The sequence below is a fragment of the Manacus candei genome, unplaced genomic scaffold (assembly GCF_025592945.1).
Source record: "Manacus candei isolate 608988 ecotype Guabito, Panama unplaced genomic scaffold, ASM2559294v1 h1tg000014l, whole genome shotgun sequence".
In the NCBI taxonomy this organism is placed as follows: domain Eukaryota; kingdom Metazoa; phylum Chordata; class Aves; order Passeriformes; family Pipridae; genus Manacus; species Manacus candei.
This window is the reverse complement of record NW_026138062.1, coordinates 31,845,050-31,865,272: the sequence shown is the minus strand read 5'-3', so window position 1 is coordinate 31,865,272 and position 20,223 is coordinate 31,845,050. Positions and strand designations below refer to the sequence as shown.

At 39.0% G+C, this 20,223-nt stretch overlaps 1 protein-coding gene across 10 annotated transcripts in view; it reads right to left on the bottom strand.

Moving 5' to 3' along the window:
- The window catches only part of STARD13 (StAR related lipid transfer domain containing 13), a 292,627-nt gene that overhangs the window by 52,210 nt on the left and 220,194 nt on the right, over positions 1-20,223 (bottom strand). The window contains exon 1 of one of the 10 annotated variants that reach the window (XM_051778842.1): positions 13,759-18,829. The exons of 8 other annotated variants lie outside the window; for them this stretch is intronic. In XM_051778842.1, the coding sequence (XP_051634802.1) occupies positions 13,759-13,768 (10 nt within the window). In that variant the 5' untranslated portion in view covers positions 13,769-18,829. Of the gene's footprint in view, positions 1-1,489; positions 2,521-13,758; positions 18,830-20,223 lie in introns of those variants that run through there. One more of the 10 variants, XM_051778843.1, reaches the window with a different exon arrangement.

Sequence of the window (20,223 nt, the reverse complement as noted above, 5' to 3'; positions counted from 1 at the left end):
TGTAAAGATGTTATTGTGAACTAAATTTTACATTTTGCTTTGACTATGCAGTGCTGTAAGAACAGTGGAGCACATTAATGTGTGTTTTAGCATGATCTAGTCCAGAGCCCCTAATTACATGGCTGTGTGCTGATCTTTGCAGAGTCATGAGAAAAAACAAAGAGATTAAAGGAAACAATTACTCACTTACAAGAAAAAAAAAAATCTTTCCTCGCTCTGTTTTCACAAAAGCACCCATTTTTATGCAAGTGCCTTCCAAACACTTCTGTCCAATATGTAAACAGTACTAAATGGGGAAAATCAAACTAAAGGTTCTTTTTTACAGAGCAGTGGAGCTTCGGACAGCTGTTCAGTTTCCATTATCTATCACATGATGGAAATTGTATTTAATTTACTGAATAGATATAGATAACTTTCAGTATCAAAGTGGTGATTTCAAAGGCCAGAATTTTAAGGATATTTAAATTTATGAACTGGTAGGGTGCAGATCTTAAAAGATGTTCAAAGTATTTAACTCTCATTTGCCTTCTCAAGCACCTTTGATTTTTGATTCACCCAATCCTGCCTTCTACTACCAGGTGGCTGCAGACATTTTCTGTGCACTCCAACACACACGCATGTAAATGCTTTTTGAAAACTCAAAGGGATGATACAGAGTAAACAATTTTACCAATGAACTGAAATGTTTTGGATACATAAACTAACAGAATTCCATGATTTTTCTTCACACAACTCATTAGAATGTTTTGTTTATTCCCCTTTAGAATGAAAGCTGCAGTCCATACGGCTACAGAGCAACACACAGAAAACAGGCTAAAGTAATTCCTACATGATAGCTGTACATAAACATATATTCATTCATGTTGGAGGGAGGAAGAAATCGAACTCTTTGCTATGTTGGTATAGTTATTATTTTTAGCCCTTTTGGCTGAAGCCTCTAGTTTCCTTTCCATACATTTTTAAATAGAAGGTTGTGGGGGTTTTATGTGCTCCTTCAAGTAGAGAACAGACTTTTAATGTAGTGAAAATACTGGTTTTCCATTCTGCAGCTCACCTAGGTCTGTTTCCATCTATTAAAGCAGTTGTACAAAATAACTGTTTCCTATAACACAAAATTCTGCTATGGCAGAAGTAACACTGGGTATCCATAGTACTGACATTTCTCATTTCCTTACCCTTGTTACACCACAGATCAAATGGAAGCCAGATTCTTAGGGACTCTGTAATTACTTGACAATAATCACTGCCAGCAATAGAGCAGAGTTAGCAAAGAACTAATTATCACACCACCCAGGACTAATAACACTCTACACTTTTTTACCGTTATTTTTAGCTAAAAGCAGGAAAGACATATCTTTTATCAAATAGCATGAAAGACCTTAGATAAGTTAGATGTTTGCAGTTACCACTCTATAAAGCTGGACTCTGGCCTCCAGCTACATGGCATATATTACTGTGAAAGAAGACAACAGGAAGGCTGGAGACCTACCAGTGCTTGTTCCCTGCTGGTACCAGAGAGTGGATTTGTGGGGTACACAAGGAGAGACACCAAAGCTACTGAAGGAAGCACAAGCCTCATACTTTCATGCCTCTTGCTGGATAACAGGAGGGCATACAGAAGGGCTGGCTCTGCAAATGTCAGTGAAATACAGACCCTGTCACTTTTTAACTTGCTGGATGAATTTCAACTATTTCTTAATAGTTGATGGGAAGTCAGTTGGACAGTTTCAGTTGCCATCTCATGGATGGAGTCCCTTTGCTCTGATTGCTGGAGAGCACATTCCCACGCGTCTGATTCATTACGTGCCTGACTGTGGGCAAAGATGGTTTGGTCTCTACACAGTGCTAGCAGCTAGATATTTGGAAAGTAAATGACTAATCTTTTGCTCAGCTAAACTTCTGGTAGGAAATGAGACACATCACTTAACACTTACACTTCAGTTTGAAAAAGAGAAAAATTATTCTTCCCTCCTTGAAGCAAAATTGTGAGACTCCACATGTTAAAGTGTGTACTACACTCAAAATATGTTCAAAGTCCATGAGGGCCACACAGTTAGCTTCCATGATGTTTTCCTTCCTCCACAACTTCAACAAATAGTTAGCCTGTCAAACTAGAGAGATTTTTTTGGTGCTACTAAGGATTTAGTCTAGGCCTTTGCTGATCTCTAAACTTACTTATTTTACAGCAGCATCTGCCCATTGACAAACACAAGACACTTGCCTTTCCAGCAGATATTTCCCACTTGGAGTTAGAAGTTGTCTTAAGTCATGACCTGATTCTGGATCAATTAGAGAGCATTCATCAGGAGATCAATGAATGTAACTCCACACTATAGTTTAAGGTCAGTTCAGTCTAAGAGAGAGGCTAGTGAAGTAAAAATAAACAAATAAAGATCAGGGGTTTTTATAAAAAATGAGAAGAGAGTTTAAGTACATACTTGAAATATTTGCTCTGAACTCTGCAGTGCGGCTGGCACAACACTGATTTAACACTTGGTGCCTGTTCAACGTGTGCTACGTGGATGCAACAAGGTCTGCATACATACACTTGCCAAGCAGAATGACAGAGGTAATATGACTATTTTTGAAAAATGAAGTGTTTATGGCTTGCTCAGTTTCAGAGTATGTTTCATAATCTTGAACAGTCACAATGTGTCACTCATGGGCTTGCAACATAGTCCCTCTGAACAGAAGCTGCTTTGTGCTCACCACTGAAGAAGCATGTGCTGTGTGACTGCCATACTGTATTTTGGCAGTAGCTGTTAGAAGTAAATTTACAGAGGATTAAGGAGATGGAAGGCAGCATGCCTCACACTGTAATGTTGCAAAGCATTAAAATACACTGTTTAAAGAAGAGATGAGAGATGGCTGCTGTTCCAAATCTTGGGGCCTGAGGTTCAGCTTGTTTTGACCAAATTTCCATTTGGTTTTTGAGAAGTCTCTACACAACAGCAGCTGCCCTTGCCCAGAAGGGGTGTGTGAGGACACCTCCCTTCTCTGGACGTCACCTCTAGTGCAAGGTGGGAGCTGTCTGCAGGGGCACAGGGCCACTCGGACCTGCTCCAGTGGGAAGCTCCTGCCAGCTGGTGTGCTGCCTCTGAAATCATCTTGGGGCCCTTCCCCCTCTCCAGATGTGCTCCATGAAGAGCCAGATCCAGGGGCTGCTCTGACTTTATGTCCCCTCAAGGCCAGGAGAGCAAAAGTATGCACTGAGGACATGAGACATTTTTGGCTGTCTGGAGCTACAGTAATGGGATATGCAGATAAACACAAAGATTGAAAATTGGTTGTGTATGCTTTGAAGGAAATGGCAAAGTACTTTATTTTCCAAGTATATTTTTTTTCTAGACTTGACCTTGGTCTGCACTTTTAAGAATCTGACATTTTTTGATGGTTTATTTCACTTTCAGATTTTGGCAGGGTCTAGCCTCAGATATGCCAGAAGTATGATGAGATAAGTTATTCTCCAGACAGAAACAGAAGCAGAAAGCAGGCAGTTGCCTACAAAAGATGGTGTCTCCTAAAGATTTCACCATAAAAGATGCCTGGCTCAGTTTTTGAAAGGAGAAGCCTAAATCTGACAATGAAATCTCAGCAAAATGGCAGTTAAAGATTTTAAATAACCACCTTAGAGCTCACGTGTTGCTTTAAAACTGCTAGTTAAAAGTAAAGACACAAAAAAGGTATTTTGATTTAGGAGATGGGCTATATTTTGCAGTGTTTTCTTACACAGTAATCGTAGTTAGAAGCCCAGGGCCCACAGTATTCTGTGGCCACTGCATTATGCTCTGAAAGCTTACTTACTGCTAAGGAGTCACATTGGTATACTGAAAATTACAGTTCCGTATTTTCTAGTACAGTTTCATCTTTAAGGACAAACAATAGCCCAAACAAATCAGCTTGGACACCACTGCTTTACCTGCTCTGGAGGATGTGCAGGGAAGGCAATGCTGCCAGAAGGTGAAAATTATAACTAGGATGCTACATTGGCTGACTGATTTTGGGAACAGAGCTGGGGCTTTTGTTAATCTTTCTGTAACTCCAAGCCAAAGCCAATCTGAGGCTGCTAAAAGTAGCCTCAAAACTGAGACTACAAAGCTATTATTTGTTGAATGTATTTCAAAGCATTTCTTTCAGTCATTGTTTACTGATCTGGCCTTTCCTCATCAGGGGTAGAAAAACCATAATGAATGCTAATCACCTGTAAGCTTGAATCCCCCTGGAAAGAACTTTTTCAGGAAAATGTTGTTGTGGTGAGAACTTTCAGGGAGTGTTGGAGTTTTAAAGTTTCTCATGATGTTTTGCATTTTTCTTCTAAATGAACAGGAAAAAACTCATCTGGCTCTCATTTGAATTCTCAGTAGACTTTAGAAAGGAAATTCCAACCAGAACTGTATTCCTACACCTAAAATCTACATGGGAATGATGCTGCATGCTTGTCTCAAACCAACAACAGCCAAGGGAATCAGAGCTAAGGCTGGGTCATCAGCACACCCGCTTGTTCCACACAACAGTAAAGGTCTCAGCAGAGGGCTGGTTTTACAAACCAGGCTACAATAGAACATACCAGAACTCAGCATTAAGCATGTGCTTAATAATCTAGCTGACCTGACTTCGTAGCAGCCATTCTGTCATCCATGCAGAATATTTATTTATGTAAAGGATGGTAATCATCTCACCTATTTGCAACTGCATTGGAACTATTAATCCTAGGTGCTACTGAAAGTTACGGATAGAAAGAGATACTTCCATTAAAATATTTATCTTATCTAAAAGTTAATGTCTGAAAGAGGTAAAACAGCTTGTGCCCAGAAAGTGCTCATTCTTCTCTATGGACTATACAGAGAATTTGGGAAGAGCAGGCATATAAAGCTAGAGACATTTCCAGTGAGATTCTTCTTTGGGGCATCTCCTGTTATTGTACTGTGTGACTTAATTTCACTTTTTTTGCACCTCATATTCTCCATTTGCAGTGATGGCATAATGACCTGTATCCATGTTTGCAAGGGGATTTGAGATTTATATAGGAACATTCCTATGTAGGTGCTCAGTGTTTACCACAAAGAGCATGTATTTCCCACACAAAGCATGTCACTGAATTAGTTACCTGACCTCAAAATCCACTAATCTGAAACATAAACAATGAAGTAAGTACTCACATTGTTCACCCCCTAATCACCACAGTGCCTTATTCATCAATTCACCTGCTGCTTTCCATAGGATACACGTATACCTCATCAGAATTAACTTACACTTATCAAAATTCCCCCCCCCACCACCAGCTGATACTATACATTCTTGGTACTCAGGTTTTCTTAAGTGTTTTATAAGATGAAGTATCTCAAACTTAGAAACAGTACTTCTAAGTTTTAGAATCTGCCAGATTTTTTTCCTAAAAATGTGTGCTGCCTCTGGGCAAAGATGCTATCTCAAAGTACAGAGCTGGTTTTAAGTTAAAGTCAGGCTGAGGGCAGGTCTTCCCAGACAGATGAGTAGGCATCTCCACCTTCCAGCTCCTTAAGAACCCTGTTCCTACCTCTCCTTAGACATAAAAAGTGAATGGATTACTCAGTGCACAACAGAGACTACCATCCTGGAAGGGCCTCACCAGGGGACTCTTGTAATTGATGTGAAGACCATATAACTGATTTGTAGACACATCACTCGGCACCATGCTTGCTGTAATAGTTTCCTAGAACTGTTGTTGATTGCCTTCTTCCCCAAGCTTTTCTTCTCTCTCAGTTTAGAAACTCTGGAAAGAAACTTGTAATAGTAATTTGTTTGTGACATGCCTACTTGGCATGCTGTGCCGCACTCTTACACAAATAAACAGGGAACACGATGTAACACCACAGTAGCAGATTTAACTAAGATCCAATTGTATTTGGTGCCATCTGAATGTGGGAAGAATGTTCCCTTAAATGAAAAATCCTCAACAGAAAAACAAGTTCACCCTTCACAAGAATGTACCACAACATAGGACAATACATCATCTTTGACTTATGACTTCATTGGTAAGAAATCGGCCTAGCATTCCTCCTCCAAAAGGCATCTGTGCTCTCTATTGTATTGTTCCTTCTGCACAGCTCTGAATTTTGGGTGTCTTTTAGAGTTAGTATGAAGCCACTCTTTGCTAGGAAGTGGTAGCCTGTCCAAAATCAACTCTCTCAATGAACCACCAGGGTTAGGATGGGGGGATGCTACTGGATCTTGATTTAGATGATGATATTGCAAGAAATTAGAACAAAGAGTTTATATTTCAAGGTGTAATTCATGAGTTTAACTGTCTCGCTTTTACTGAGTTCCTCACCCCAAAAGCTCAGTGACAGCCTGAGTAAATGCTTTGACTTGTAACACACAGTCACCTAAAAAATTAATGATGATTTCTTTTCCCAAAAGACTTAAGGACAAACACATTTCCAACATCAGGGCCTCTGAAGAGGAAATACCTCAGGGAGAATATTATTATTAGGTGACAGTGAGCAAATGCTTAAGCAGGAGTGACTGAAGCAGACTGCATACCCAAAGGATTTAATGAGCAGCTTGAAGGAGTTGATGGCCTGAGGCAAAGCCTCAGGTCATTAAACCTCAAATGGTTATTATTCCCTAGAAAATGCTTTCTGTCAAGGTCATTAGTGCTATTATACAGTGGAAATTGAGGGTGTATGGAGAAATTAGCATATAGCCTGTTTGCAGAAGAAATACTTTCAGTGACACGGGCAGGTCATTTCCAGGAGAATGCTGCAGCGTCCACAAGCCACTTGGCCTACCTGAACTTTCATGTCACTGCAACATTTCTAAGCAGAGTTGCACTTTTGCAGAGTGTCACTACAGGAACTTTATTATGCATTGAGCACTTAAATTAGCAGTCTGGCATTAACTCCAAGGGATAACATTAGCTGAAGTCCCTTCTGCTTAGCATACATTTTTATGTTGGATTCCTGCCCTACTGCTGTCTCTTTTTAGAATAAACCAAGGAAATCTGATTCAACTGATGTGTACACTGGTGACCATGGCATTTGATCGAAGGCTGAAACTGTACATGTAGTAGGATCACGACCCTTTTCTGAGAGTTTCCTAGGATAAAAGTCTCACTACACCTCACTGCCTTCAAGGAGAAACACCTGGAACCAGAGCAAATATATCCACTGGTGCCTGTGGGGTTAAGGCCAATTGATTGACCAGCAGGCAGGGAAGGGCAGTAGGTGGTGAGATCCCAGTCTGCGGTTTTCTTCTTGGACTCCACCTCTGCATGGGGCACCTTGTGAACTAAGCCTCAGCTTCACAGTCATTGCTATCACCTTCCCATTAAGTATGGAAAGTGTTGGTGCATGAATCCTGTGACTTTTTATAAGTAGGGTCTAGAGTCAGATAGTTATTTGTTTGGTGTGTTTTGTGTAGCTTAAGTCATGACTGGGTATCAGATTTAGTGACCTTTTCTTTTTTTTCCAGATTCTGATGCTAGTTTGTGATGTGAATCAGGCAAATCAAATCCTGTAATTCTGTTAAATCATCTCTGTGGATCAGATTTTTCTACATTGTAACCATATCTACCACAACAGTTACTTTGAATTTTGAATCAGGTTTATTCACAAGGGAACTGGAGATCTTTGGTTTTGTAACTATTATATTATAATGATCAATGCTTGACTTTTAGGGCAATGCAACAGATTGCAACTGCTTAAATCTGTTCCTTCTGCTCTAAACAAAGTAGGAAAACTAGAAGATTGTTACATAGTAGGATCATTTTGATTACATCCCTGACGATGATTTAGCATCCCAATTATGCAGCTGTCCAAATTAAGAGGAGAAATCTTTCTTTATTAAAGACCTTGAGGCAATTTAGAAAGCAACAGTACATTATACTAAATAAAGAGAAAGAACAAAAGGACATCGTGATCTATTTAATTCTTCTGACAATGCCTGCATTAAATGATCAATGCTTAGACATGCATTGATATTTACTGTTTCATTAAGTGTCCTCACATTCACCAGCATCAGCTAATGCGTCTTTCACTAAATGGAATTTATGTAAATGTTATTTCAATCACATGCTTCTATATAGGTGTCAGGAACACACTCATCTGTGGGGAGCTGGAGGGCAAATTCACTGATATATTTTTGTCTGATTGGTTTCCTGAGAGATATTCATTGAATGAAACTGGTAAATTACTGGAATACAGAAAAGTACTTTTATAATGATACTAAGAAAAAAACACCCTTGTAGGATATGACTATATGTTTTTTACATGTATTTGCGCCCTTGATTTTGTTAAGCATATCATAAATATGTTTTGGCACTGATACTGTAAGAAATGAAATTACACTTCTAAAACATAAAAAGTGAAGCTTCATTTTAAAAATAAAAATATAGCTGAATATTTGTAAAATGAAACTTTTGCTTAATTTATATGTGAGACACCATTCCGAATACCCAACAAAGAACTGCATACATGTCACAGTAAAGAAAATTTTATTTGGCAGTGCTGTTTTAGACATGGCTGTGAAGCTATAAATCAGATTAAAATACGTATTTGGATGCTAAATTATTTTTGGACTTGGAAAATTCCACTAGTGCTATATTATTACAGCAGTAGATCCCTGTAACCTAGATTGCAATCAAGCAATACATGTAAAGTCATTTTCTTCTGAAGAAAAGATGAATTTAATCTCCTGCTTTTAGGGGTCCAATGTGCAGTTACATGCCATCTTGAATAAGGTTCTTTTCCTGATCAAGATTTTCAATATATTTTTGTCATGGAACTCACTGCACCTAAACATGTCTAACATTTATTTCCTCCCTTGCTTTGTTGGATTGTGCCGTAAGGCATGCATTGTACTATTTACATAGGAAGCAAATTTGAAAAAGAACCACACGTCCTTTATCACATCTGTATTTTCAACAAAATAGAAAATTTCTTACTGCTGGGCTCCTTTTCCCTCTTATTTTCACAAGTATACCTTTTCTTTCTGCCTCTCCAGCTGTGTTTTTGATTGTCTTGGTTGCCTATCCCCCTAATGCTCAGCATACTTCAGTGAGTATCTGTGAAATTTCATTCCTCCATTTGCTCTGTCACTGATATTAGGAAATACTGAGCTCCACTGCCTGTGAAAACAGTCACATTTTCTTCAGTGGATCTTATGCAAACACAGAGTAAGGAATAACTTCATAATACCACCATCTGACTCATGTACTGAGACTGATAATAAGTGTAGCTACATCCTGTAAAATGACCAGTTAAAAAAAAAATAAATAAATTGATTGGGCTTTTTCTTCTTCCAAGAATGACCATGCTCATTTTTATCTTAGAAGAACTTAATCTACAAAGTTGAAATAAACCATAGAAAATAAGGCATAAGTGGAGAGTGAAAGTTCATCTAATCCACTTTCTGCAAAACCTGCAGGACTAATATTTACTCTTCCTTAGAGGAATCCTGGATTCAGGACAACTTCTGAGATACACCTGACTAAACAGGTTGCTTTGGTCTCAAACCAGCTAGGTGACAAATTTACAACTCTTTGCTGAAGTAGATGTTTTGATGATACAGTTTCAGCTCTGTTCTCAGGCAGAGACATTAACTCGAGCAGCGTGAGGCTGGAATGCAGTGCTTACATTTTCAGCCCTTACATTTTCAGCCCCTACCTCTGGATTGCCACACCTGTAGCTATTCGGTAGAAACTCAGTAAACTTCTCTCCTTTTCCTGCAAACAGTATCTTATACTCCTGCCATGCTGGCATCTCAGCATTATTTACATCCCTGCTTAAAGAAATGGTGCTATTTCATGCAATGCAGCTTTCCATGGTGTGTAAGGGGTGCTGGATGGTAACCTCAGCTGCAGTGCCCAAATTAGTTAACCCTCACTTCTTCTGAATACGAAAGAGCAGATCACTCCAAAGTATCACAGATTTGTTTGGATTAGAGGTCTGCAGAACTATGAGTTTCAGAGGGCAGAAGAGTGGATTCCAGGAAAGCAAAAATACCAGTGAATGAAAAGCTAAGAATACATTTGGGTGAAGCACGGAAGAGGGAATTGCCAATTCCTCAAATAACATTCCTATTGGGGGGAACTATGTAACTGCAGTGACTGCGAGTATCTGTGCATACTTAGGTCATGAGAATGTGATGGATTATCATGAAAGTCTACTCTCAAGAGAGCAATATTTGTGCCAGGCAAATACCGATCTTCTAAATAGCCCATGGTTATCCTGTACAGGGCACAATGAACAAAAAGTGTGTCTGACCAGCCAAGAATGTGTTTTTTCAAATAAAAAAAATCCCTCAATTATCATCTTTGTGATAAGTACCTCTCCAAAACAATATTTTACAAAATATGAACATTTACATGAAACACTAGACACTTTCACTACTAATAAATAACCTAAAGAGTACACTCCTATTTAGTATGAGTAAAAATATCAGAATTTAGTCCTAAAAACTCTTGTATACAATTCCTTGCGAACACATCACAGATAATGATGATTGTTCTTCTCTGCTACTGGGAAGAAAAATGTTCAGTCAAATATATACTTACATATTTATAACTTCGAAAAGATTGACAGGTTTTGAAGAACAAAATCTATGTATAACCAAGTCTCTACATTTAGCTGGTGTCTCTGCAATGTCCATCACACGTAAAGTAGCAAAGAAGCATTAATTAGTATTACCTTGTTGTAAATTTATTTTCTTCAATCTCAGAGCCTGAGCACTAACACTCGCTGATGACCTCCTAAAGCATCATTGCAGAGATTGCACACCCCCTCAATGCCTGCTCTTTTTTATTTCCTTTCCTTTAGAATATTATAAGACTGAGGCAATAGCACACAGAAAAGATTATATTTAGTCTCTCTTCCAATGCAGATAGGCTTTGAAGCAATGCAGTCTAGGCCTATCCCAAAAAACAAAATTTTTTTGGAAAATATTTCAACTTGCACACATTGAGTGTGAGCATTACCAAAGGCAACTCTTGTACCACTAAACACAGGCAGATCTGCTTCCTCACTTAATATCTGTTGACTCAGTTTTATGCTTCCTTTTACGGCTGTCTCAGTAGCTCATCCTATGTGCAATGAACAGAATCCAACTAGATTTTGTATGGAATTGCATGAGAAAATCCCCAAATGTCCTCTACTATTGTTTTCCAGTTTTAATGACAAGGAAGATGTCATTGTGGTCAGAGAGGAGGAAAATACAGATGCAAAAAGAACCATTTAGAAGAGTAGCCCTAGGAAAAGCTGTCGCTTGAGCGTCTGTCAGGGGGATCAGGTACAATTGCTCTGCTTCATTAATTTTTAATAACATATGGCAACTGGCCTCAGAAGTCTCCAAGACTTTATGTCGCCTTGAAATGAAAAGGGCAAAATGCTCTCCTCTGTCATTCTGGAACACATCAGAGCATTAGCATCTGTGGGAAGTGAAAAAACCCTTCCAAAGCAGCCTTTAAGAGCTGTACATTAAGGGAGTTGCTTGTGAGACCAACAGCACCAGCTCATTTTTACCATGACGATACCACACCCCCATGATAAATATTGCTTTCAGAAGATGAAAAAATGAGAAAGGACAGCATCAAAAATGAAACCTCAGGAATGTTAAGATGGAAGATTATCCTTAACTGAAATATAATATACAGCATTACTGTGGGGTTTTACCTTTATTTATTTAATATTTATTTAAGAATTGTTTCATCCATAATTATAAAAAATTTGTAGGATATTTACATGCAGTCTGCCAGACACCTCCTCAAGTAATTTTCTACTGGAAATACCTGCAATGGTCACCAAGCAATAATAATACACAGTACTGCACATCTACCCTGACCCCAAGCTGTGATCTATATAGTTTGTTGTGCACAACAGAGGTGCATCCTTTCACAATACTCATAGGGACTTCTAGTTAGGGACAAATTCCTTTAATAAAAAGCCCAACTGGGTATACTTAGAAACAATTTTAGTTTCTAACCTTATATTCCTCCTAAAATCCTACATCCTAACCATTGTTAGAATCTTTTTCTAAAAAGCAGATTCGAGACTGCCAAACCTTACTTTATTTATCTTTTAAATGTTATTTAATAAAAAGGTACATGTAATTAACTGTACTTTTAAAGGTGGCAAAATAGGAGATGACCAAAACAACTGTTACTTCATAGGTGTAATGCACTGATATAATATTAGCCATCCATTAACTGTATAGTTGTTTACTATGCTTGACAAGCTCAGAACAAATTCATCACTGGCTATCCATTGCTGGGCTGGAATACATGAGGGATGAACTGGTAGGGTGAGTCCTGTATTTTCCTTATGATGATGAGTTGCTCAACAATTTTTCACTATAGTAATTTAAAAAATTTCACAGCAAACCTAAAAATGTATTCCTTTTATGTCTGCCTCCACAACACAACTCCCAGAGCTTTGCCTACTGATTTCCTCATAATGCTTTTAATTTATGTGTGCAATACAGTATATTTGTACTTTTGCTTACTAAAGAAATATTCATACCATCTATCTCTCTGGGACACTCTCCTGCACCCCAATATCGTGTCAGAATCTATTGGCCAGCTTCAGTCAAATATGACAGGAGGAGCCAGATCTCAAAGATACTACATTTTAGAAAATCTTGTGTTGAGTAAAGTATACCAATTAGCATTCCAGTAAGGGAAAGGTATTTGTGGGGTGACCCACTATCCATGCTGAGAAGCAGCAGACAGTTGGCTAAAGAGTACATAGCAGTCTGCATCAGCATCACTCTATGTACCACCTCCCTTACAAATATTTAAGGGATGGGAGAGAGAGCCGGAGAGTGACATGGCAGAGGGGAAGTAAGGACTTGGTTTCAGTGAGGTGGGGGAAAGGAATCCAAATCTGTAGGAAACTAGGCTTCACTGATGACAGTGCTCAGAAAGCAATTAATTTAGTTCAATTTTAGTGTAATCTCTAAGATGGAAATAAAGGTCAACCACTACTCATCACTGGGCAATGGGCTGCTCCAACTTTTGGCAGCTCCAGAATGACTCATGCAAGGAAAACATCACTGCTGCATTCTTCGCCAGTGTCGCAGGAGTGACCACATAAATGTCCTCACAGCATAATACTCTCACAGTATTAATGTCCTCACACTGTACTCAGCCCAGTCCCTCCCCCTGTTTTTTTCTTTAGAAACTCCAAGAGAAAAAGATACTGCAGGGATGTGGCACTGAGTAGGAGGTCTGCAGCCTCCCCCTGCCCTGAGTTACATACTTGCCTGGGTCCAAAAAATCTCCTAAAAGAGTAATTTGCAAGAAAGGATCCTGGAGCATCATATTTCCAAGTGCTACAGATCTACTACACTCCAGCACGAACGTCTCTTGAAGACACAACCAAAACCAAGGCCATAATCATGCCCATATCAAACCATCAAACAACCAGCCATTCCTTAAATACACATCAATTCCAACATCACTGTAGACCCATCCTCTGTTCCACAAACCATGTCACAATGAAAGGCTGTACAAAGCCCAACTTCTATCAATACTAGCCAAAAATACGTAATGTGTTTATAAGAAAAAAGCTTTTACTCAGCATTTTTTGTGGTGTGAAGAGAGAAATTTGCACAACTGTTACTATTATTTATATTTCATTACAAACCTCAGCCAAAATCAGAACCTTATAACAGTCAGTGCTGTTCAAATGTTTAATGACAAACTAGCTGGTGCCTTACAGAGCTTACAGTCCTCACAGACAGGCAGAAAAGGAAAGGATAAGAAACAAAAGCATGGAGACTTACGGATGGTCATCCTACGAGGGGATGAATTTAGCTCCTCTGAGTTAAATGTAGGAGATTTGAGCTCAACCCACTCAGATGATGTAGAGGCCAAGACTGCCTCTCTCTGGGGGGAGTGCTCTAATTCTTGGGTTATTATGCAAGAGGAAGATAAGTCACATCCATCTTCAAATGAGTAAAACCCAACTGCATGGAGCTGCCAGCATTTATTTCCTATTGTTCCTCCATAATCCCAGTGAAAGAGGTATTTACTTGAATGAAGTGGACTGAATCATCCTCTGGTGGGTGGTGGATGGATGAATAGAGAGGGGGAACATATCTCCCTCCTCAGATCTTCAGTAAGAACTGCTGCTCTCCTTAGACTGTATAAGGAATTTAAGCAGCTATGACAAATTGACTAGACCATGTGTTTAACCCTGGGTACCTAAAAGTTTAAATTAAATGGACTGGGTTCTCCAAAAGACATATGGCCTCTCTAGCAAATGCCAATGTTTCCTGATTTTTCAGACAAATACCATTGTATTGCTAATTATAGTGGGCCTGACTTTCATCTGGAATAAATGAGTGTTGTTGCTGCCAAAGACTGGCCCAGAAAATCTATGTAAGATTGCAGGATCCTTGCAAGAAAACGAGGCCCTATGTTAGGTGGAGCCTGGTTGCTAGGAAGGTCTGTTGCTGAATGATTTAGTCCAAAAGATTAAAAGCATTATTTCACTTTACAGTCTCTGACTTAGCACAGTAAACAGCCTTCAAAACCACAATCCAGTAACAGTGCCTTTGTCCCTGCTTGCCATCAATGGCAGACTCTTTTCTCTGTCTTTTCTCCAAAATAAAACAGGATAAACCCAGGAACTAAGCATTTTTTCAAAGGTAAAACATAATTTAATCTTTAAGACAGAGAACAGAAGAGTGTGGGTTTTCTCTGACTATGGACTTCCAGTAATTTCGCTGAAAATAAATATTTAGATAACAACCAATGGGATATTTAATTGTCAGAAACTATTATATTTAAAGAAAGTGCTAGAGATTTTCAGACTTGTTTTCCTATGTGTGTTGACAACCCATTCCCATCATTTACACTCTGTATGACATATAAATACAATCACTGCTATAATTTGTAAACTGTTAATATTAGGACTGTAGCGATGGCTATGCTTTCAGTTCTATATTAAAAAAAGACATCTTTTACATCAACATCTGTCTGAACTTCATTACTTTCCCATCCATTATTTGTACTTCTCCTCCTTCTCCTTGGCCTCTCTGTTTTTTTCTTGTTGCTGCTCTGACTGATTTCATCCGGGAAGCTGCACACCCGGACTGCTCTTGGCTCCTGTGATACTCATAAACCATGAAACAAACACAGGGGGAAAGGACAAAACCAAAGTAGTAGGATATTTGGTCAACTTAACTATGTGGATCTCTCCAGCACATAATCAGGCAATGGTACCATCTGAACTGAGACACTGTATCCCGCTGTATTGGATCTGGCTGAGATGGTGTTCATTTCCCCATATAGCTCTCACAGTGCTGTGTTTTGCATTGGCAGCTAGAAGGGTGTTGATAACACACCGGTGTTTTGGCTGCTGCTGAGCACAGCATCAGCACTGTAACATTCCTTCCTCAATCGAGGGCAAGATCCTGGGAGGGGTCCCAAGTAGACCAGCTGACCAAGGGGATATTCCATACCATATGCCTTCAGCTCAGATATAAAAGCTAAGGCAAGGAGCAGGAAGGCAGGCATTCATTGTCTCCAATGGCTGCCTGCTGAGGAACCATTACATGTGCTGAAGCCCTGCTGCTTGGAAGTGGTCGACCATCGCTGCTGATGGGAAGTTGAGAATAAACTGTGTTATCTTTCACACACTCAAGCTTTTGCTTTGCTTCTGCTTTAATAAACTGCCTTATCCCACTCCACGAGTTGTTTTCCATCTTATTTTCTCCCCTATCAGGCTGGGAAAGGAAGTGGTTGGGTGGGCACCAGGTGTCCAGCCAAGGTCACCTCACTTGCCTATACTGTCCATCCTCTCTCCTCCTTAGTTTGTGTGAAAATGAAAGGTCTTCAGGTCAGGACCATAACTTCCTATAAACCTGACCAGAACTCAGAGACTGGTAACAGGACAATTGGTTTCCTAAATGATACTGTCCTCTTCTAGGAACTAACCCATAGCTCTGGTAAACCCACAATGGGTAGAATAAAAGCATTGAGTTTCAGGAGCTATTCTCAGTACTACTTGCTCTTATCTGAGGGAATTTTTTCACATCACAGCTTATCTAAATGTAAAATGAATTTTATGATAATATTTAGTTCAAAGACATCCCAAGAAGTATTTAGTATTTGGAATTCCACATCTCTGGAGGAAAAGCACCATGAAGGTATATAATAACTGGAACTGCATGTACAGAGTCTCCAGTTGGGTACCAGTGAAGTTACACATAAGATACTAAGTTAACATATACAGCAAAATAACTTGAATAAGAAATGCATGTATCAGTAGATAAAGTATTTAATGACTTTGTCAGCATGCATTTGTCACACATTGTTGGATTTTGTGTACGGTCATAGAAACACCCCCAAAAGGATCAAAAGACTGTTATTTCTTGTATCAGAAAAATAATTTTACTCTGAGAATAAGAAAATGAAACCACTTCTCACAAAGAAAAATGAACTTGTAAGATGGTGCAGCTCTGAAACAAATTACATAGATTCTACTAATCAATAAAATACAGTTACCAAGGCAACACTGACATCAAAAAGTGAAATACAGAGGTCTGTCTTACATAAACACATACACATACCAATATGTTCTGTGAACTTTTGCAATCTAGCAGTGACTTCAAGGAAAAATATGTTTTTACAAAAGAACACATATTTTCCCAGGCTTGATAGATTCTTATGCAAGAGCTTTTATGAGATTTTAGACAAGTTGTATTTTGTTTGGTAGTCTTTGTTCTTGCTCTTTTTTTTACTGGAAACAAAGAAATGTTGGGAAAAAAACTGCTGTCAATGAAAATTTATTCTCGCTATTAAAACAGTAACAACTCAATGAGAGAAAAAACTCTACCTGAATATAGTTTCGACTAAAAAAATTTGGAGTTGTAGATCCTATTTGTATTATATTATGCAGATTTCAAGGGACAAATTCTGAGTACAAAGACTGTAAATAAGAAAAGATTTTTTTCCACAGGTCTTACAATTCTCATTGTATGTGTCTTTTACCTGAAAGCTCAGTTCTGCTGCCTTATTCAACAACTATTACAATCCCACTGAGCTGAGTGGAATGAATCACAAAGCAGGATGCCACTGACTAGACATGATACCAGCTAGTCCCCTCTAATCTCTGATTTTGTATTTAATTTGAACAGTTCATTACATTATTTCACAGCTCACTACCAGAACCTCTGAGTACCTATGTAGGTATGTAGGCTGCTCTTTCTTTCACTGTAGCTAAATAAAGCCCATGTTTTGCAGTGATTTTCACAACTTCTTGCCCCTTCTTGCAAAAACAATGGACAATACACACTGGTCACAAGATACCACCTCATGGCTACCTAAATTACTGCTTGGGTTTCACCCATCTGTGTGCTCTGCCACCTGGAGCTGGCAGACATTTTCATAATCTGGATGCCATAGCAACCAAGGCTGAAGAATCAAGGGACAACTGTAGCTGCCTATTGAATTTGCTCTGGAAGTTCGTGTGGGCAATATCAATGTAATATAAATAAATAATGGGAAGTTTGAGGATGTTTGACTGCTGCCTGAAAGGTCTGCCAGCATGCTTATTAGAAGTACCAAACTTTCAAGACTATTTTCTGAAAGATGATTTTCAAACATTTTTTTTTAAATTAACTGGTTTAGTTCATTCAGCATCTAAGTTCACCGAAAAACTCCAATGGAGTTATCCCACTGAGATCTGGGTCAGCCTCCTAATTTTCAGTTCAGTCAAAAAATGAAGCTAACTCATTATGCAGCTGTCTGAAATGTTCTTGTAACAACAAATTCACAGTGTTTTTACAAAGAACTGAGAATATGGGATGGTATTTTCAGGTATGTATAAGCAATTACAGTCCAAACAAAATAGTGTCTTCACTCCTCATTGGGTTAAGTGATGAAAAGACTGACTGTTATGTGTGATTACCTCTATTATTTTGGATGTATAAATTAGACACGTTCCTACAAGCCTATGGAGATTAAATGCACTATGTAAGTGTTAAATATTAACACAAATCTACATTTTTAATTCAGTGGCTCAGAAGCACAAGAGAGGTGCACATCATTGTGCCTATATCTAGCAGATTCACTCCTGGTCATCTGTGTGCATGTTCTTGCAAATCATATTAATACAACAGAGCTGCTCAAGCAGGTAATTAGGTGGAGGGGATGTGACAAATTAACATCTCCTGAACAAATCTAAATCTTCTGCCCAGAGAAGCTGTGGATGCTGCATCCCTGGGAGCGTTCAAGGCCACGTAGGATGGAACTTTGAATAACCTGGTCTAGTGGAAGGTGTCTCTGCCCACAGCAGGAGTTTGGAACTAGATGATCTTTAAGGTCCCTTCCAACCCAAACCTTTCTATGCTTCTATGATTCAACCGAATCCTTCTTTAACAAGTGAGAACCATCCCCTGCTCTAGGTGTACCAGATGGGATGCACAGACACAGAAGAGACACAGAGAGGAGGAGTGATACCACAAGGCTATGCTCTGCTGTGCTGAAAAAAAAAAGATGCAGAGGGTTTTTTTGGAATTGGAGTTTCAGTGCAGATATGGGGGCCCCAAGGACATGAGCAGCAAGGGGTAGGTGCAAGCTCCAAATATTTCCCTGGAACTAAGTCAGTTGAGACAATGTTGTGACTTATCAATGCTCATGGCTGGCAAAGGACTGCCATTTCTGGTTTTCATCCCTGTTCAAAGCCTGTGTAACAATATTAAAGCAAATAGTACTCCTATTCCTCCCAAAGTCACCCCCAAATGGAAGGGCCATTTCATGCAGAATAGGTAAGTTCAGCCATCCCTCTTCCCAGCAACACTCCATAAAGACACTCCAGCCACCAACCTCTTCTGCAGGGCCACTGGTTCCCATTCACTTTCTGCCCAAACTGTTGGTTGTGCTGGCAGATTTCAAGAACTGAGACAGCCCTAATCCGTGATTTCACAAGACCTTCCATTCATTTGCATTCATTAACTCAACTCCACCTTTAAATGATATCTACCACTGGTTTTGCCTGTAGGTGGAAGACCATCTCCAGAAGTTTCCTCCATCAGTCCTTTCCTAATGTCCACAGATTTAATAGGAAATGTTAAGCGACACAGAAAGATTATGTTTTAGTGAGTCTACTTGTCTTCAAAGGAATCAATAAATCAACAAACCAAGGTAATTAAGGAACGAAAACAATGTTAAGCACTTGATTTAAATACACAAACCCCAGAACATTCAGGACTCAACCTCAGCCCATCCTGTCTGTCTCTTTGCAAAAAGGTTCTTCAAACACCAAATGAGCTTAGCTTGTGTAGATGTGTTTGGTGAATGGAAACTAAGTTTAATGTAGATCCCCTTTCTTTTATCTGCTTAAATCAGAATCCTGTTATTTTAACTTTACAATGTCTTAATTGAAGTAATATCCTAGCCAAAACAAAATTGCCTGGGTGGCCTGAATATTATACCTTCATATTTTATGAGGTGACCTTTCTGCTGAGTTCAAGAAACCATGCTCGATCACTGGTTTTCGATGGGATTTTTGCTTGTGAGTATTATGAGTACAATACAAGTAAAGCCTACTTGATTTATGCCTAATTTTTCAGTGAAGGTACAAAATAAGTAGCCATCAACTAAATGCCACTTAATGCTGAAGGCTTTAAAAAGTCACAAAAGTCATCCTCTTTATGGAACAGAAGATATTCATGATTCTAGGTTAGGGTTATAAATTAATAAGTAAATCACTTATGCATTGCATTCAGTTGGCCCCCACTCTGAACTCGTTTAGTACATAACAGCTTTGCTATTGCTGTATGTCTTGCGCAGACGTTCAGTGGGAGGTTTCGTAACGTTCCACAGCCTACAGAGCTCCCTTCCTTTTTTTTTTTTAATCTAATTTACTGTTTTTAACAATATCTGATAAAAAAAGAGGCAGCTGTAGTTCTACCACCTGTCCTACGCCTGTCATGTGTGATATTACAAAGTATGAATGGACAATATTTATTAAGAAATGGGATAATATGCAATGTGTATAAAATATGTTCTGAGATATTTTATCTGTAAGAATTAGCACACTCAATGAGGCACCTTTGGGGTGATCACATGAAGAATGATCCCAGTAATGAAGAGATTTAAGAGCCGACTAATAAAAATGTAGGGACTGTGTGGGCAGTAGACTAAATGGCTGGAACCTAAGCACACCATCCTACAAATCCTTACAGAAGATGAAGGATCAGGGGCTAGAGGTCCCCAAATGTACTCCAAATTACCATGAG